The 19857-nt window shown below is 35.1% G+C and overlaps 2 protein-coding genes across 3 annotated transcripts; both read right to left on the bottom strand.

Moving 5' to 3' along the window:
• Positions 1–244: 244 nt before the first annotated feature.
• LOC122309916 lies at positions 245–1147 on the bottom strand. Its single transcript, XM_043123694.1, has one exon. The coding sequence runs from the start codon at positions 1031–1033 to the stop codon at positions 503–505; it is 531 nt and encodes a 176-aa protein (XP_042979628.1). The 5' UTR covers positions 1034–1147; the 3' UTR covers positions 245–502.
• Positions 1148–1704: 557 nt separating this feature from the next.
• Positions 1705–15822, bottom strand: LOC122309914 (auxin response factor 1). 2 transcript variants are annotated; one of them, XM_043123691.1, is made up of 15 exons: positions 15536–15822; positions 14642–14730; positions 13265–13380; positions 12697–12792; positions 12518–12574; positions 12257–12409; positions 12058–12142; positions 6657–6747; positions 6402–6566; positions 5637–5756; positions 5484–5559; positions 5009–5174; positions 4437–4918; positions 3485–3675; positions 1705–2410 (listed from the first exon to the last, which is right to left on the bottom strand). In XM_043123691.1, the coding sequence occupies exons 2-15, from the start codon at positions 14682–14684 to the stop codon at positions 2239–2241; spliced, it is 2013 nt and encodes a 670-aa protein (XP_042979625.1). In that variant the 5' UTR covers positions 14685–14730; positions 15536–15822; the 3' UTR covers positions 1705–2238. The 2 variants fall into 2 exon arrangements, with proteins under 2 accessions (XP_042979625.1, XP_042979624.1); XM_043123690.1 differs by having other exon boundaries at positions 14642–14714.
• Between the last annotated feature and the right edge of the window lie 4035 nt (positions 15823–19857).

The following is a 19857-nucleotide window of genomic DNA, read 5'->3' as shown; positions in this document are numbered from 1 at the left end:
TGTGAAGTAAGTTCTACCCATGTCAATTTGCCTATTCTACTGAATGAATGAAGCAACACTATGATGTTTAGGTGTAAGTTCTTCACCTTTCTCCATTCAGAAGCTTGGTTTGCTTGTGATTAGCAAGTTCCGAAGCAATTTATAGTCCACCTTTTGAGCTTAAATCTTACATCCCATCATTTAACGTTGAGGGAGCTTCCAAAGAAAAAATCCATAAATTTCCATTCATAATTTGTATGTAAAATTATCAATATCCACGTGTTACATTTAAAATTATACAATAAACAAGGATTACAAGTTCTTTCAATAGTGGTAGCAACATCTAACATAATCGAAAACTGCAACATTTTCAAAATAAATTTATTTGGAAAGGAAGAGAACACATATTTGAGCAAGACATCTACACATGAAAGCTTCTAGTGTTAAAAGAGTAGATATTTGAACTGCACCTTGTTGGTCCCAAATTGAGCAAGATGATAATTGGCTCATTGCAATATTTTTACTAAACCTCTCGAATGCGAACACACGGACAGAAGCAGCGGATGAGATGGATGCCAAAGTTTATAACACACCCAAAAAATCCAGCCCTTCTCTCTCTTCTAGTTGTCTGCACAAGAGGGACGCCATAGACAGGATTGGGAGCCATGTACTGCTGATAAGATGTGGTGGCAGCAGGCATTACTGGATGCATAATTGAAGTCGTTTCGAAGACAATCTCCTGTTGAGATAGTTGATTTTGACTTGGAAAAGTTAAATCTGGGAGGGCATGGATTACAGGTGATGGAATGGGGTGACAGGTCTGCTCGAGGTCAAGCCATGGTGGTAAGGGTGGAGCAGATGGCTGAGTTGAGTAGTATGAGTGACCACAATGACATGTTGAGGGAGGGTAATAGGGCTCATGGACATGGTTCTTTCTTCTCTTCTTTCTTGACCAGAATTTAAGCTTCTTCACAGCTTTCATCATCCTCATGAAGTTAGTCAAGTGCAGAAAACCTCTCTTAGTTAGGCTCACGGATTTGCTTTTTGTGTCCATGTATAATCTAATGCATATACGCTCTTCCAAGAGCACCGTTAAAAGGAATCTTTGAAAAGCTTTTGTTTCTCAAATTTTAAATCTTGTGACCGTTGCCAGCCCACTAGCTCCAGGAACCCCACCTACCACTCTGGAAAAATTGTTGCGCCACTCCCCAAGATGAGGAAAGGTGCGTCCCCGGCTCCCTTTCTTTCAAATGTTTTTTTTTTTTTTTTCTTCTCTCTCTCTCTCTCAAATTATGCGCATCTACTTTTAGTTCCGAGTGTCTGCGTATTAATCTCAGACCATTTGCCCCAAGCAAGAAGAAAGACGAATTCTATAACGTTATTCCCATAGTTATGACGCCACCACGCTGCTTTGAAACCCAGTCCATTTCTTAAGTTCTTAACCCAATCCCATTAGATTCTATACATATATATGCCCTATAAAGAACTCAGCCTAGGCTCTAAGCCTATATAAGTACGTGGAGAAGACCCACCACCAAATCAAAATAGATTAATACCGCCGCTGCCATTCTTCACCTTTTAAGCAGCAACCATACATTCAATCTTACATCCGTAAGAATTTAACCAAAATAGAAATGGAAAGAGCTCAAGTATTGAGGGAAATCTTGCCTGGCAGTAGATTTAAAGCCTCTTCCAAGGGAAAAATGAAGAAAACACAAAAGCAAGAGATAGAAGGCTGTATGTATTTATATACACATAAGATAGATGTACTGTGTCAATACCAATAGAAACTTGAGAGAGGGTGGGGGCAAGAATATATATATATATATATATATATTGTAATGGAAGAGCATATCCCTTTCATTCGTGGCCTGACAAACTTGCCGCCTCTTCGAAGTCTGAACAAGCAAAAGCATTAACGAGATTCTTTTTGGCAAACTACTGAACTATAAAATAATAACCAAAACACCCAAACCTTAAAAACCTAGTTACATCCTCCAGATGGCATGTGCAAATAAAAGAACCGTCGTTCCATATCACGGTATGTTCTAGTCTTGATGCAGCATGGGAAGAAACTGTATCGGCCATTCCACTGGGAATTTGCTGTTAAAGAACATCACCCGTGTAAAACTATACACAAAATCTTAAAACAGTTGAGCGTCCTTTTACCCCTGTAACTTGCTTTTCAGGTTTCTTTTTTGGGGTTGATGGTTCAGCTAAACTAGGCAGGTATCAAGCCAAACCAGCCATGGGAGAATATCAGCACCCAGGTCCCACAATTGATGACTGGTCCTCGGTATTTACAGCCACTTCAACATCCGGCTTGACAGGTTTGGCCTCTGTGGGGACTGGAAATTTTATCTTTGGCGACAGCCTCTTGACTTCTTCTGTTGTGTAGATGAAAATTTTCCTCACCATGCTGCAGAACTCACTGCAATAAACAGATCAAGGAAAATATTACCAGGTTTTAGACATACAGCTTTGAAATTGGATTTTAACTTTTTTAAAGAAATTTCATCGAGTTTAATAACAGTATCTGCAATATGTTAAGGGTCATCATTACAGTTTTATCTGCAAATGCTATTGCCTATAGAGTTTTCATGAAACAGCAAATAAGTATTAAGTTCTCGTGAATGAGCCGACTTCGAAACTCCTTTTTAGACTTCAAAAATCCACTCATTATTTACAGACATTTTCCATTTGTTTTTGCCTCATTGTTACAAGCAAATTGATGCACATCAGTCCCATCATACAACAATCTCCACAAAAACAAAGCATGTGGCAAAATAATATGGTAGCAAATTGGACCTTGGCAAATATGATGACAACACGCACTTGATGCCATTCAAATCTAGTAGAATTCAACAGAGATCAAACATTGGAACAGACATGTAACTACTGAAACAGACCACTGATATCACCCCAAAATAAATCTGCTATCAAAGAGCAAATTTAGCCGACTGGTAACAAGTAACTCGATCTATAATCCTGGCAGCATTTTTTGCCTCAATCGTCAACCTCAACATACCAAGTTGAAACCCTTAAGGTATACCGAATAAAGAGTTGGACATATAAATCTGCTTGAGTTTCTCTTGCTTTTGTACAGTTATAACTTTTTTGCGAGGTAAGATTAGTTTTTATTAATGATCAAGAAAAAAGCAACAAAAGCATTATTGAAGTATGCACGGTATATACTTCAAAAACACCTAATGAGAGAGGAACAAAAAAAATCCTGGAAGCTAAAGCTAGAAAAACACAGGTGGGCTGCCATCCAATGGTAGAGTAATTAAAAAAATAAAACCTTCTTGAATTATGTTATCTTCAAAACTTTGATCATTTCTTCTGAAGACAGAGCAAAAGCACTTAGAACATGAGCTAAATGCTCAGTTGAAGTTCAAACATGTTGAAAGACAAAAAAATATAGGCATATGTTTGCCGGGAGCCGAGAGAGAAACTGAGAGAACCAAGATGATGAAAATTCTGAGAATGAGTCAAAGGAACTTACTGCCATGGGTCATCCCCAACCATCATCATGTCATCTTCATCATCAGTATACACAACCTGCCATTTCTGTGTAGATCCACAAAGTTCACCTTTAATGTCAAACATCTCCTCAAGTTTCCTGAGCAGATCCTCATATTGGTCAAATCGTGTCAAATCAACAGCCCTCCCAACAGCAATCCCTTGCATGTGAACCTGGAAAAGGACAAATATATCAGATATTCCCAACTAGTACCAGCAGGCCCGTATGAACAACACAAAGTGTATTTGCATTCAAATGACTCAAATCTCCAATTCAGATGAAAATATCTGTTTTTTAAATTAAAAAATGTCTAGAGGACAATTCATATCACAAATGCAGAGAGAGAAAGAAAGGATAATAAGAAAAAGAGTTGGTCAAAACTCTAAAACAACTAGTCTTCTCACATGAAACATAAGAGAGGTTTATGTAAAAGCCCCAACTAGTCTGTCACTCTCTCCCCACTCACTCATTGCATAGCATAGCATGTTTTTCTGATGAAATAGCTCAATATCTTGTCACAAACTTTTGCTTTTCATTGCAATGTTAGACTTGTCAGAATGGCTTCGCATTGAAGCCAAGGTACTGCAATTTTCACCAGTGGGGATCTCACAGGTTGTTCGACCAAATCTAAACTCACTAGCTTTTTAGATGTCAAATATTTTCTCTTCTTTTTGTTGCTAGTTTGGTGTATCCTTTGTATACTAGCATTGAATGCTTCTGTGCTATTAATAAGATTGCATTATTTATTGAAAAATACAAAACTCACTCATAGCATTCGGCATTTAGGAAACTATCCCACAATCAAACCTTAATAGAGAGAGAGAGAGAGAGAGAGAGAGAGAGAATCTGTAAAACCAAAAAGCTGTAGCAAATCTTGTTCAACTGATAAAATTTATTAACAGAATAAAAGATTATAAAAAGCACACGAAACTACCTTTGTGCAGCTCCGAATTTGCCTGCTTTGTGACTCCTGAGGCGATCTCAAGCATGATTTCTCAGCATCACAACTAACTGAAGGAACATCAGATCGATTTGGTTCAGAGTGCTGGTCCGATTCAGCATCTAAATATGGTTCATCCCCCGCTGTTCTGGACATTGTAGCGACTGGCAAAGTGTCTTCCATGTTACAATTGTCCAGAAGCTGAATCCCAAAGAGCCTGCAGCCATTCCCAGTTCCCTGTCTCTTTTCACCTGATTCTTTGTTAACCACGGGTGAAAAGGACTCTGTTACGGCTTCCACTCCATTAGACCAATATACTGAGTTGCTAGAAACTGCAGCCACAGAATTGTTACCACTGAAGCTGAAAGAGTTTCCTTTAGTAGCAGAGTTGAAATTAGGTGATGGATAAAAGTCTCGCCCACGTTGTGACTCACAATATGAGAAAGCAGGAGATTCGAGCGGGGATTTCCACAAACCTGATTCACAAAATCAAGGAACTTTAATCAAAATCAACAAGCAGCATTGACATTTAGAATTTCTATATGGAAAAGTGAAAACTGTCCTACCAATTGCAGATATATCTGGTGTTGGTGAAGGTAAAACAGGTGGCCGTGTTCGCTTGTTCCTTTGTGAGGATTGGGAGCTTGGAGGAGCATTTGCTACAAGTGGTTCCAATTCCCATGGAGAAACTCTCTCAGGACGCAAAATCGATGAGGGTTCATCCCACTGAACCTGAAATATGATACCATTTGCAATTAGATATTTTTTTTTAAGTATGAGAATTAAAAATGGTATAAAAATTTACAAATGCACCCAATCAGTCCTTCAGATAATCAACACTCAAATTGAGATGGAAAATAATCAAATTGAAGACATCATCTCAGGAAGTAGGAAATCTTCTTGTAGTTAAGTGTGGAAGAAAGGAATCTGATTTCAGGTGTTTAATCAATTACTTCCATGGGATGCCCACGACTTCAGATGCTTTAAACACATTCTTGGACCAACCCAAGATAGTGAGTATTGCAAGGAAAAAAAAATCACCTTTAATGATCGCCACTCAGAATCAGCCCATCCAGATGAATTATTATCTTCAATGCCAACAATTGTGCCACTGAACCTGTAATTTGATACAGAAAGGTGATGCATCATACACCTCCAAAAGGAACACGAAATTAAACTAGGAAAACAATATACCTTCTTTCAGGAACTTCCTCACCCTCAAATCTCATCCTAAACCTCATCCCCACTGATAGCTTGTGGCTCCGGGCTTCAAGGTACTTATTGAGACTTACAATGAACTCGGATCGGCTTGTTCTGACAAAAAAAAAAACAAAAAAAACACTAGTTCAGTAAACTTAATTTTCTTAACAATGAGAAGCACAATACCATGTACATTTGTTTTGATAAGTAACAATACCATGGGCATTTAAAAGAATTATTTGCTTCTTAAGGCAAAAAGAAACAGTTCCAAAATCTTTAAAATGTTGGCCTATCAACTTCATCTCAAATTTCAAAAGGAAATCAGGGAAAAAAGTGAAGCACGCACTGATAATTATCTACTGACTTTCTAAGGCTAAAAACAACTAACAAAAACCTTTACTTCTCCATTTTATTTTAAGGTCCACTATAACAATTAACATTGAACAGCACCAGTTTCATGAAAAAGGAGATTAATTCTTTTTTTTAATAAGTAAACGATTGTATTAATAAGAATAGGCATAGCCCAAGTACACAAGATGGTATACAAGAGGTATATATGCCTATATAATTTATAGATACATATACATTCTTACATGGTTTTTTTACGTGTGTAGATCACAAACACAGTTTTCTCACTATATTCTTGAAAGATACTCATGAGAAAACCTCAAGATTTTTTTTTTTTTTGTCAATGAGAAAGCCTGAAGATATATGAAACGCACAATAAGAGTCATTTCAAATTAAAGAGATGACATAAACCTTGGCTTGTAGAAGACAGAAAAGAGCGTTTTAGTTGCAATTGCATGAGATGCAGTTGCTAGAACCCCAAGATGCATGCTGTGACTAGATATAACAGAAGATGGCATATTTCTTAGCTGTCTCATAAGTCTTCTTACTCCAACACGCAGCTCGGCATTTTCACCCCTGGGAATTGATAAAAATTGGCACGATCATTGACAAGAACAAAATAACAAGAGTGACAAAATTACCATTTTCAAGTAGAACATAACTCACCTCAGGAATATAAATGCATCACCAGCTACTAGTTTTTTTGAACTAACAAAGACACTCCATCCAGTTGTCAGCAAGTGGCGCCTTGGTTGCCCTACAATCAATGTTTTTCTATCATTATCCTCATAATAGGGAAGCTCCATGGTACTGGGGACTCAAAAATCCAACCCACAAAATTCAGACAGCAATATATATATATATATTGTAAGTAATTAAGACAGCAAAATTTAAAGGAATCGTCATCTCAATATCAACATGAGAAGGATGTGAAATAAATGTGCCAGAGTGAAAGCAGAACTCCTATACAAAACATTTTCATCCCAAAACCCTGTGAAAGAAATCATGCGAGAAAGAAAAATAAATGCCACAAAGCTGTGTGTGTGAGAGAGAGAGAGAGAGACCAAGTTGAAGACTCGAAACATTACATCCAACAAACCACATAATAAATGACTAACTTGGACTGTGATACCCACATACTGAATGGTGAGTATAGGTGGGTGTATGGGATCCCATGTTACTCTTTATAATGTTTCCAATGGACTCGAATGAGATATGGCCCATTTGGAATATGGCGCATATGTGGCTTGGGCCTCCCTTTGGAACATTATAAATGAAACTTCCCTTTTCATTTGTAATGAAACATTTTCATTTGTAATGCTGCAAAGGGAGGCCCAAGCCACAATTGGGCCATATAGACTAGTCAATTGTACAATTGGAACCCATTGGAAACATTAAAAAGAGTAAAAACTTATCTCTCCCAAACAATATGGGATCTCATACACCACCTATACTCACCACTCAATATGGGATATCACACGGACATATTCTAATGAAAGACAACCTAGAATAAAAAGTTCACCAATGAGATTCCCAATCTCCACCAAGACCTATACTCTATTAACCTCTTTACTAAGCAACCACAGAGTACCATCGACAAGGTATAGATCAAACCCCCTCTCCCCATCCCCACCCCAAAAAAAAGGAAGTGCCCAAAAGAAGGTGGAAACTGCAGGTACCTTGAAATGTTTCACAAGCATCTTTAACTTGTCAATTGTACAATTGGAACCCGTTGGAAATATTAAAAAGGGTAAGAACTTCTCTCTCTAAAGTAATGTGGGATCTCATACACCACCTATACTCACCACCCGGTATGGGGTATCACACGGACTCAGACTTATTCTAATGTAAGACCACCTGAGATATAAAGTTCACCAATTAAATTCCCAATGCAGGTACCCTGAACTGCTCCACAAGATGAGTAAGGATAACATTTTATCAAAAGGAAAGAGACATAGCCCAAGTACACAGGAACTATACACGAAATACACCTAGCATCATCTAGGGACTAGAAATGGATACAAGCAAAATCAATAACCAAAGCCCAATAAAAAAGAGTATTAAAGAAGAATCTTTTCAGCTCATCCAAAGAACACTCATGGTCTTCAAAAGACCTACCATTCCTCTCCATCGAAAGGCCCACACAATACAATGAGAAATAATTTTTCAAACCCTAAAGACCCTTCCAACACCAAACCACTTTGCTACCTTTCTAGGCATAACCCATGCCACTTTGGTCTGATTGAAGATATCATCCCACAAGGACATGGCCACCTCACAATGCAACAATAAATGGTCCGTTGCTTCCCCTTCTTATATTCTTTTATTTTATCAATAAACAAAAATTTTATCGCTCATGAAATAGACAAAATCCCAAGTAACCGGACATATACTAGCCTTTGAATCCATTGAGTCACAAAGTGTTCCGTGGTTGGAGAGACCCTTTGAGGAGGTGGAGGTTCATGGGGTAGTGAGAAAAATGGTTAAAGATAAAGCACCTGGTCCTTATAGTTTCTCAATGGAACTTCCAAACATGTTGGGATGTGGTGAAGGAGGTTTTAATGAAGGTGTTTCAGGAATTTTTTTCAGTTAGAGAATTTGAAAAAAGCCTAAATGCCACTTTTATTACACTTATTCCAAAGAAGTTTGGGGCAACAGAAGTGAAAGATTATCGACCTATTAGTCTTGTAAGTGGGGTGTATAAAATCATATCCAAGGTGCTTGCAAATCGTCTAGGGGAGATGTTGGGAAAGATTATTTCGAATACAAAAGCGTAGGCAAATTTTGGATTCAATTCTCGTTGCCAATGAATGCCTTGATAGTCGAATAAAACTCGGCAATATGGGGATCTTACGTAAATTGGATATGAAAAAAGCTTATGATAATGTGAATTGAGACTTCTTAATTTACTTGCTTGGGCGATGTGGTTTTGGGGAGACATGGTGTTCATGGATTAAATGGTGTATCTCAATGGTGAAGTTTTCGGTGTTAGTAAATGGCAACCCAATTGGGTTCTTCGACAGTTCAAGGGGATCATTTGTCTCCACTTTTATTTGTCATAGTTATGGAGACGCTTAGCGGAATGATCTTGACCTTGGTTAACAATGGTTTTGTGACTGGTTTCGTGGTTGGGGACCCCACTAGGGATACTCTCAACATTTCTCACCTATTGTTTGCAGATGATAATTGATTTTTTGTGAGGCAGAACAAAACCAGATGTTGGCATTGAGGGCCCTCTTACTTTGTTTTGAAGCAATATTTGGTTTGAAAATGAACTTCGACAAATCAGAGTTGGTGCCAATTGGTAATGTTAGCAATATCCGACAGTTGGCTAACATTCTTAGATGTAAGGTTTCCTCTTTTCCCATGAATTATCTTGGTCTTCCATTGGGGGCAGCATCACCGGCTAAATCAATCTGGGATATAGTGATTGAAAAGATTGAACGTAGATTAGCAGGTTGGAAGAAATTGTACTTCTCCGAAAGGTGGTCAGATCACCTTAATCAAAAGCACTATGTCCAATTTACCAACGTATTTTCTATCTCTATTCCCCATTCCAGTAAGTGTGGCGACTCAAATTGAAAAATTGCATCGTGACTTGGAGGATGAATTCAAATTCCACCTGGGCAAGTGGGAGAACGTATACTCTCCAATTTCTTCTGGTGGGTTGGGAATTAGAAATTTGAAAATCTTTAATAGGACTTTACTTGAAAAATTGTTGTGGAGATACACTATGAAACCGAAAACCCTATGGAATTCGGTGATAGACCTTAAATACAGAGGCAAGTGGGGGGGTTAGAGCACTAGAGAGGTGAGTGGGGCTTATGGAGTGGCAGTTTGGAAGCATATTAGGTGAGAGTGGGGCGTTTTTTCTCATCACACTAGACTTATGTTGGGAGATGGTTCTAGAATGGAACTCTGGAGTGCCCCATGGTGTGGGAATAACACCCTTAAGGATTCATTCCCTTCAATTTTCAGGATTGCTTGTGAAAAAGAAGATTAAGTGGTTGATGTTATGGTGCTATCTGGGGATCGAGTCCAATGAAATGTTAACTTTAGCAGGGCTGCCCAAAATTGGGAAATTGGTAGCTTTGAGGATTATTTTCGTTTTCTATACTCCATGAGACCGAACATTCAACGAGTTGATAGGTTGTGGTGGATACCAACAAATAAAGGCATGTCCTCGGTTTGTTCTTTTTATAAGTCTCTCACACAATCGCAAGACAACCAATTTCCCTGGAAGATTTGGAAAAATAGAGCACCTCCTAAAGTGGCATTTTTTGTTTGGTTAGCTTCCTTGGGTAAGATTTTGATGATGGACAACTTAGGCCTCATTCGGTTACACAGTTCAGATGAGATGAGATGAGATGTTTTGTTGAAACTTGAATAAAATATTAAATATTGTTATAATATAATTTTTTAATATTAATTTTGCTTTTAGATTTGAAAAAGTTAAATCATTTATTATATTTTGTGTGGAATTTGAAAAAATTGTAATAATTATAAGAGATGAGATGAAATAGTTTGATTTTGTGTAACCAAACCAGCCCTTAAAGAAACAGGAGGTGATCATAGTAGACTAGTGCTTAATTTTGTGTAACCAAACCAACCCTTAAGGAAATGGGAGGTGATCATAGTAGACTAGTGCTGCATGTATAAGAAACGTGGTGAGACTATGGATCATCTTCTACTGCATTGTGAGGTTGCTAGAGAGCTATGGGATGATTTTTTCTGCAGGTTAGAGCTAGCTTCGGTCATGCTTGCCACAGTGGTTGAGTTCTTGGCCAGCTAGACAAATCTAAGAGGAGCCCCCCAAATCACAGCTGTGTGGAAACTGGTGCCTATTTGCATCTTGTGGTACCTATGGAAGAAGCGTAATGATCGGACGTTTGAAGATAAAGAACGCTTTATAGAGGAACTTAGATCACTTTTTTTTAGAACGTTATTCTTATGGGCCATAGCTATAGATTTTAATAGCCTGGACATTGATGACTTTCTTGTTTCTTTTTCTTCTTTCTAGATAGGCGCTAACTCGTGTATACCTTCTTGTGTACTTGGGCTAAGCCTATTATTATTAATACAATCGTTTACTTATATTAAAAAAATATATATCTAATCATTACAACTTTCCCAAAATTTCAAACAAAATAGAAAAACAATACAAATTTTTCAACTTTCAAAATAAAAATATATTAAAAAATTATATTCAAATAATATTTTAACTTAGAATTATTCAACTTTTTCTCTCCTTTCCCAAAATCCAATAAACATCTTAACTACTTATTAAAAAAAATCTTAACTCAAATAATTTCACTACTATTCACAAACCATTTTACTATTATTCACAGAATTCTCATCTCATCTCACTTCCTAAACAAGCCCCAAGTTTCCATAAAAAATAAAATAAAAACCCAAAAATCACAAAAAAAAATTCTTTCCAAACAATTTTGAATGGTCCCACCACTTTCACAATACCGGAAAAAAAAAAGTCATTAAAAAAAAGGTAAACAAAAACTTTAGTAGGCCTAGCCCAAGTACACAAGACGTAAACAAGATAAAGCACCTAGTTAAATATTAGAAACAGAAACAGATACAATGAAATCATGGAGGCTTAGCCCATTAAAATCTTAACTATTGCCCATAAAAATAAAAACAAATCTCAATAAATGATGAGATTTTCAGAAAGATCTTAAAAGAAAAAACTTGAGCAATAAAAAGTATATTTCAAGGTTGAATTTCCAGTAATATTCCAGGTAATTCTATTAATAGTTAGGTGTTCCTCTTGCATTACCTATATACTTGGGCTACATGTTAAAGTTTTAATAAAATCTTTGACTACACATTAAAAAAAATTAACATTCCAGGAAATTGCATGCAATAACACCAAAGTAAAAGAAAAATGCTTTGCTATGTAGAAAAAACTACCAAGACAACTCAAACAATAAAGAATTAAACAAACAAGCCTTGAAGCATAAAGAGACTACAATATTCCATTCTAAGCAGTTAGTGCACAATCTGCAGCTATCACTAAGGGCAATCAATGTAAAAAATTGCGAATATTGTAAACCTCGGAAAATGTGCCGAAAATGCCATTCATTTCCATGCAAATCAGTTGCAACTAATTCCTGCCATGGTGGCTGCTGGGTCATATCCTGAACAGACAACATTGAAAATTAGGCACAAGGAACATAACTGGATAAAGGTCGTTGGGGACCATCAAGTATCTCATTTAGACTTGAATGATAATTTAAAATTTTGAAGCTAACCAATGGTGGCAGACAATCATCCGCATGCCTCCGAAGAACTGAAAATCCCCCATGAGTGCTCGTGTCAGAAGCAGTAAGTGTCTTGCAAAACGAATGGACAGTGCACCTAGGAGGATCTGGGAGCGGAGGATCTGGGCTTGTAATCTCACTTTGCTGATGCAGAGGGATAAAGAAAGATGATGCCAGCATAACAAAAAAGCCCAAGGGACGAAAATTGAATGGATTATAAAATAAAAAATAAAAGAGTTGGAGAAACCTCACATCTGCCTCAGGTAACAAAGTGATCTGTGCATAGACCTCGTCTGTCTCGGGCTCAGCCTACACTCAAGGTAAAGGTACTAATAACAATCATAGGAAAATTCCAATTTCCCAAATGCATGAAAAACAAGCAGAAGTAAGATCAATTTGAGTGAGGATAATGAAAATAATGGCATGCTCACCCGAAGCTGGACATTGACAACTTTACAGAGAATTTTAGATGGGAGGTTGAATGAAGGCATATGCTGCTCTGAACCTTGATGCATAGAAGCTTCAAGCTGTAAAAGAGGAAGATACATGTTATGAAGGGAGATAGAAACAAAAGGACAAAATATTTTTCAGAAAAAAAGCCAAAGTAACAGATATTGGCTTGTGAAATAATTGAAAGAGTAGGAACCCATGCCTTCAAATTAATTTTATGAATCAAGAAATGAAAGCACCAACAGACAAAAAATGAATGAATAAATTCTGTGCATAATAAAGTACTGAAAACTGACAATGAGATGCTCCAAAGACCAGTCACCACATCATGCAGATGTTATAATGAAATTAAATTTTAGTAAAATTTGTCGAATAATTTTTTTTTACCATATATGCATGAAGAAAACAATTGACCAGGATCTAAACAACCTAAAATTGAGCTTATATTGGCCCTTGACACAGTTTCATCCCTATAACACCGTAATCCAAAACAGCAATCGAATGTTCCCTCATATCAACAATATGACCAAATGCTGAACTTCAAAATACCTGTTCCATATGACCTTGAGGAAAGTAATAAACCCGCTCCCCTTCCCAAGGAAGTGTGACAAGGGGGCCAGCACAAGCATGCCATAATTCCTTGTATAAAGCATCATTTGGAATCACTAGAAATAACCAAAGACACGTGCTTTAAAAATTGTTATCCCAATCCAAGAACGCTTGCAAAGTAGAGAGATAAGCATGAAAAATTTACAGTATAATACGACAATAATGTGGAAAATACAATGCAAACTGCATGTTACCATGATTTGTATGTGTACATGATTTCCATCACATGAAGTTATCAGATAATACTTAAAGGTCTCGGTCCATCCAACCCAACTCAAACCACATAAAATTCTAATCAACTCCCACATTAAGCTCCACCAATGAGCATATTAGAGATCATTTTTAAAGCCAATTTATTGCATATTGGAGATTATGTCCACCGATGAACAATTTATTGCAAATAGTAATATGATTATCATTCCAAAGTGTTCGTTAATCTCTAAACATGTCAAATTTTTTACAATGTCTTGGATGTAAAGTTCATATTCATCTTCCTACATGAGCGCAATTAGGTTGATTTTTAAAATCTATAACCTATCACATCTACTCCACATGATATATTTGTTAAGATTCACATGTCCTGGCCCACATGCTGACCATTTGTACCAAATGTAAAGATGAGTCGAAAACTTCTGATGGTTCGCTGACACAAATTTGTTTCTGAGCTGTAATTTAGGTTGGATTTATTCGTGTGTAAAAAGTGGTCTACACGTGAAACATTCTGCCTGGGAAGTACAATTGCAAAATATAACTTGTACGTTCTAAACATTTTCCATTCACTTGTATAAAGAGATTCATCACGTAACTTCTCTTATCCCATTAAATAATTGGAAAAAATCTCATAGTAAACCTTGTGTTTTTTTTTTTCTGTAGAAAGTATTTCCATTTAATTATTCCACATAAAAAAATTAAACAAAAAAAAATTAAAATCAACAGTTAGGAAACACAAACAACGATCAACCAAAAACCTCACAATCCTGTTTTAGTTGCTGATATATTTAGTCGTTACACCCCAATAGAAAATGGTAAATATAACAGATTCTATTCAAAATATTATTTCAGAGAGACAGGGGTGGGGGAATAACTGTCATATGTATTATAAGAAAGCATCATTTTGCAAATGCAAGTTAGTTAATAGCATAAAAGGAATCTGGAAATATCATATTAAGCTAGTCAACAGTTCCTCCTAGTTATAATTTTTTTTTTTTTATAAGTAGTTATAATTTTACAACAACAACATACTTATCAAAAAAAAAAAAAAAATTTACAACAAATCATGTACAATAGCCACCATGTAAAAGAACAAATAACTCAAACCTGCACGGGGGCTGCCAGAGGAATGATTCACCGCAAATGCCATTAGAAACCCACACAAATCTTCAGCTGAGCACTATATATATAAAACCCTGTGTTCAAAGATTGTTGCAAACCAGAAAATAATGACAGCACGAATTAATTTTCTAACCGAGTAAACCAAACCCATTGATCATCACGCATTTATTATCAGCCTCATTATTAGTTGTGTCGGAGTCATTGTATTAAATCCTAATTAGTCAACTCTCTCTGCCAGTCCAGCTCTGCCGCGTCTCTCAAAATAGAGCACCAAAATGAAAGCACAAAAGAGGTTGGCTTTTCAACTTTCAAATTCGTTTTCGCAAGGAAAAATAGCACTCGATCTTCAGCCAAATATGCACCGAACCTTACTCGGCGGACATTCCGGCAAGCAAAAAAAGATCCTTGCCGTAAGAAGATCCATAACCTTTTCAACCAACAGATTTCATACAAAGTTTCGTCACAAGAAAAAGAGAAGAATAAAATAAGATATATAAGTGACTAATTGAATGCCATGACTGGTTGGTGGAAAGCCGAGGGAAAAAAGGAAAATCAGCAATTAAGTGCGTATCGAAATTCCGCCACAATTACGGATCCAAGAAAGAAAACGACTCCCGCTTAGAGTGACGTTTGATCTGACTCTCGAGTTTCACCCAAAAAAAAGACCAAATTGAGTAACAACTTCCATTTTCTGTCGATTCAATCCATATTTCTCCCCCAACCAAACAGCAACCCCAACCCCGATCTCGCAGATTCCAGCACACACACAAAGGAAAACCTAGGTACAAGTGCAGACGAGACACGCCGAAGGAAACGAAGCGGATAGCCAGATTAATAAAGAAAATATAAGACTAAAGCAATATAGAGAGTGAGTATTACCTGAGAGTTTTTATCTCTCCTCCGGTTGGTACAAAAGTATAATGGAAAGCAAATCGGTAAGGGCTACAGACAGAGAAATAGAGGTGTGGCGAAGGAGATGAACGAGGGATCGATAAGGTGGGTGTTTGGTTGAAGCCGACACCACACGGACCCTCTTTGTAAATTGTTTGCCTCTTTTTCAGTTCTCTTTCTCACGCGCGCGCGCACATACTCTCTCTCTCTGTCTCTCTCGTTTTTGGTTTTACTGTGTACATATGTTCTCCCTCTTACAATGAACGGACGCGGACTGGCTTTTTTACACTGCTTATTTATAAAGAAAAGAAGAAATAAGAAAAGGAGTTGGGAGTATAGAACAGCGACCCAGTCAGTGCTGGCTCCTGTACCCCCTACAACCTACACCCGCTGTCCCATTTTCAGACTCAATTATTAAAATATTCACTTTTTTATTTTAATTTAAGTATTATGTCTGCTCATTTGGGTATTGTTTGCATGTAACAAATCTTTCCGTTACTTTTATTTTATTTTATCATTATTATAATTTTTTAAATTTTTATATAAAATATAATAAATAATTTTATTTTTAAATTTTTAAAATAAAAATAATATTAAAAAATAATATTTTATTTAATTTTTAACTTTCATCTTAGCTCACTATCTAAATCTTCTCTTAGATAAAAGTTGAAAATTGAATAAAATATTATTAAAATATTATTTTTTAAATTATTATTATTTTAGAATATAATAAATAATTTTATGTTTTCAAATCTTAAAATAAAAATAATATTTTATTCAATTCTTAACTTTCATTTTAACTCACTATCCAAATCTTCTCTTATATAAAAGTTGAAAGTTAAATAAAATATTATTAAAATATTATTTTTTAAATTATTATTATTTTAAAATTAAAAAAATTGAATTATTTATTATATTTTATGTGATAATTTAAAAAATTTATAATGATGAGATGAAATGAAATCATTTCATTATCCAAACTAAGCCTTGCTCTTCTTTCCTAATTTATTTATTTCAAACTCCTTTTTTATTAATTCCATTTTATTTTATGCAAATACTAATTATACTTACAATAAATTTTAAATGTAATTTTAAAAAATATATATATAATAATAAAATAAAACCGCTAAGTATATATAATACTGTGAATACGTAAATATAACATTGCTCTTTATTTTATAATAACTACTACATATACAAATAGATAACATAAAAATAAACCTACAAATTGATGTAGTTTTATGTGATCTATTATATCTACTTTATAATACAAATAATTTTACAATCTAACGTACTACATCAAACCACATTAGTTTATAAATTTATTTTTGTATAGTCTTTTCATAACTAAAATATTTCCCTTATTTTATTGCATCTTTTATTATTGAGTTTTGATACTCATTATCTCTATTCATTATATACTATACCTTTTTTTTTTATAAATTAATTGAATTATTTTATTTATTGTCTATATATATTTGATAAAAGAATTAAAAATTAAAAATTAAAAAATTATGTATAGTATATGACGTAAAGATAATGGGTATAACTTTTCGTTACCATTTTTGTTTCCTCCTAGACCCACTGATTTGTCTCCTTCTCGCCTTTTACTCGCCAGAAGGGTGAGAACACCACCAAAATCTTTATGCTTATAATGGTTATCAAGACTACCTTCTTTTCATTTTTTTATGGTCAAGGACTCAAGAGAAAGGGATTATTTGGATATTTAAAATATTTTAGTATATTTGTAATAGTAGTTAAATAGTTTAATTTAAAATATTTTATTAGATTTAAAAAATGATAGATAAATAATTGAATAAGAATATTATTAAGTTAAAAAGTTGTTTAAATATACTTTTTTAATAAACTTTTTTGTTTTGAAATTAAAAAAATTATTATTGTCTTTTGCATTTTGTGTAAAGTTATAATGATCATGTAATAATTATATAAAATTTTGATGAAAAATATGGAGATTTGAAATTAATAAATGTTTGTATTTGTAATGTTTAGATATTAAAATAAAATAAGATGAGACAAGTTAGGATAATTTTGCTATTCAAACTATACCTAAAACAATAAAAAGAATAAATAAAAGAATAAATGTTTTATCAAAATCTCACCCAGAAGAGTGATATTATTTTATAAGATTGTTCATCTGAGCTGGATTTTTTCTCAATTCGATCTAGAACATAGATGTTCCAGTTACGATTTCTGGCCCAAATTTAAAATCCTAACTACAAAACCAGGACCTATCCGATTTGGGCTGGATATGGAACTCAAGTTTCAGGTTTATATATATATATATATATAATCTTTAGCCTTGAGTAAAAGAAGAAGAAAAAAAAAAAGCAAAATAGTTTTTTGTTTTGTTTTACATGCCTTTAATTAAAAAGGTAATTAGTTGTTTCTAATTTATTTATTTTTTATATAAAATTTAGTTTCTTATTTTAATATATGTTTATTATTATAGACAATATTTAATATTACTATTATGGTTTTCAACATAACTCCTTGAAAAAAGTTTAATAAAATATATGTTTTATATATATAAGCTTTTCACCAATATTTTTTCATTATAAGATTATAATAAATTATAGGCTTTTGGACTAAAACAAAAATGTATGATTTTCAACATTATTTTTTTCTCAAAAAAAGCTTAATAACATGTAGGCTATTGTAACAAAATAAAATCTAGGTATAGCCTTGAATCAAGATTTTTGGGTTTCAAAAACCCGATTTCATCCAAATTTCTGCCTATACATTGTTTTAATTTATTTTTTAAATATTTAAAACAACATATTTTCCTAATATGACCATTTCACTATTCATATTCTTCGATAGTCAATTCCTCTATTAAACCATTCATAATGTAACTTTATTACGTCTTTGTGCATACCTCGAAGCATCATTTTGCATTATTGTTATTCCATGGTTCTCTCGTTGGTCATATTTTCTATTTGTTTATATCGATGTTCTTATCATTGTATCTGTCATTATCAATGTTTAGCTCTTCGATTTTTGGTTTTATAAACCTATGTTTTTATTGTATATTTGATTTAAATCTATAGGTTAGGTTAATCATCAACTCAATAATCATACTATGTGGTTTTAAGATATATTTGATTCAAAAACTTTATACTAATTTGAACCTAACAAAAAACTTATTAGAGGTTTAAGAAGTTAGTGAGAGAAGCTCCATCATCTCTCTAGAAAACAAGGCATACAATTCCATATGAGGGGAAGCTCCCTCCACCTCTCTTTTTGTTTTTTGCTCTAGTTTCCGTTTACAAATAAAGCATTGGTTTAGCAGTGGTATGGTGGTTGAAAGCTCCACCTCCCGATCAAGCAGCCCGAAGTCATCCTCTATAATAAATCTCGCGGTTCGCAGGGTGGTGATTGCACGATGGAGGAGGAGGGCCTCGACTTCTTTTTTTGGCCATGGAATGGTGTGGTCCGAAGGTTTTTTTTGAGTTGACCACCATAACTAAACTGTGTAGTTGGACATGGTGGAACACAGAGGGTCTCTGGTCTAGGCGGGGTTCGGGTGTTTTGCCATCAAAAATGTTGGAATGCTCATAGGTTTGGGTGTAATCTCGTGGGGTTTAAGATATTTTGTTTTATCTAAGGAAAACATAGTAGTTTTTTTGGGATTCATGCTGAGGTGTATGAGGGGATAAGGGATCTTCTGGAGTGGAGTCCGAGTATAGCTAAGGGTGGAGATTCTCATGGGTGGTGGCCGGAGTGGGGTGACATAGTTTTTTTGGGGTTTTTTCTGATTTCATTTATGGGTTCCTTAGAGTTTTCTTCTAGGGATTTTCTTGTGTTTATTTCCATGTTGGATATTCGAGTGTCTAGAAATAAGTCTCTCAGTGGTTGTGTGCTTGGTCGATAAAGAATAGAGGCCCTCAGTACGGTTTCTTTTACTCTGGTTTTCGTCTCTTCTAGCCTAAGTAGAGGATGGCTCGTTTGGTGGTTATGGGTTGGGGCTGATGGCGACGAAGTTGAAGAAGTTGACTGATAGTGATGGAGCTGGCAATGGTGAGAAGCTTGCTGCTTTGTGTAGTGGTTATGCTTTTTGTTGGTTGTCGTGTTTGGTGGAGGAGTGGTCTGCAGGTTACCCGTGAAGATCGTGGGGTGCTGTCAGGAAACTTATGTGTAGAAAGTGGTTGGGTAAAAGGATAGTGGGCATACGATGTCTATGGAGAGCATAGTGCGTTTCAATTTATGTTTTTTACAATGGTTTGTTGTGTTGTTTTATTTTGTTATTTTGTTTTTTATAGTGGTTCGTTAGTGTAGTCTGTTTAGTGTTG

The sequence above is a fragment of the Carya illinoinensis genome, chromosome 5 (genome assembly GCF_018687715.1).
Source record: "Carya illinoinensis cultivar Pawnee chromosome 5, C.illinoinensisPawnee_v1, whole genome shotgun sequence".
Lineage (NCBI taxonomy): Eukaryota > Viridiplantae > Streptophyta > Magnoliopsida > Fagales > Juglandaceae > Carya > Carya illinoinensis.
Note: the sequence above shows the minus strand (reverse complement) of the source record. Positions and strands in the feature narration are given on the sequence as shown.

Coding starts and splice junctions, on each gene's coding strand:
- LOC122309914 (XM_043123691.1), bottom strand. CDS start 14,684: ATGGCATTTGCGGTGAATCATTCCTCTGGCAGCCCCCGTGCAG. Junction 13,381..14,641: donor CTCTGGCAGCCCCCGTGCAG/GTTTGAGTTATT, acceptor GGTTATTTCTAG/TGATTCCAAATGATGCTTTA. Junction 12,793..13,264: donor CTCAAGGTCATATGGAACAG/GTATTTTGAAGT, acceptor CCTCTTTTACAG/CTTGAAGCTTCTATGCATCA.
- LOC122309916 (XM_043123694.1), bottom strand. CDS start 1,033: ATGGACACAAAAAGCAAATCCGTGAGCCTAACTAAGAGAGGTTTTCTG.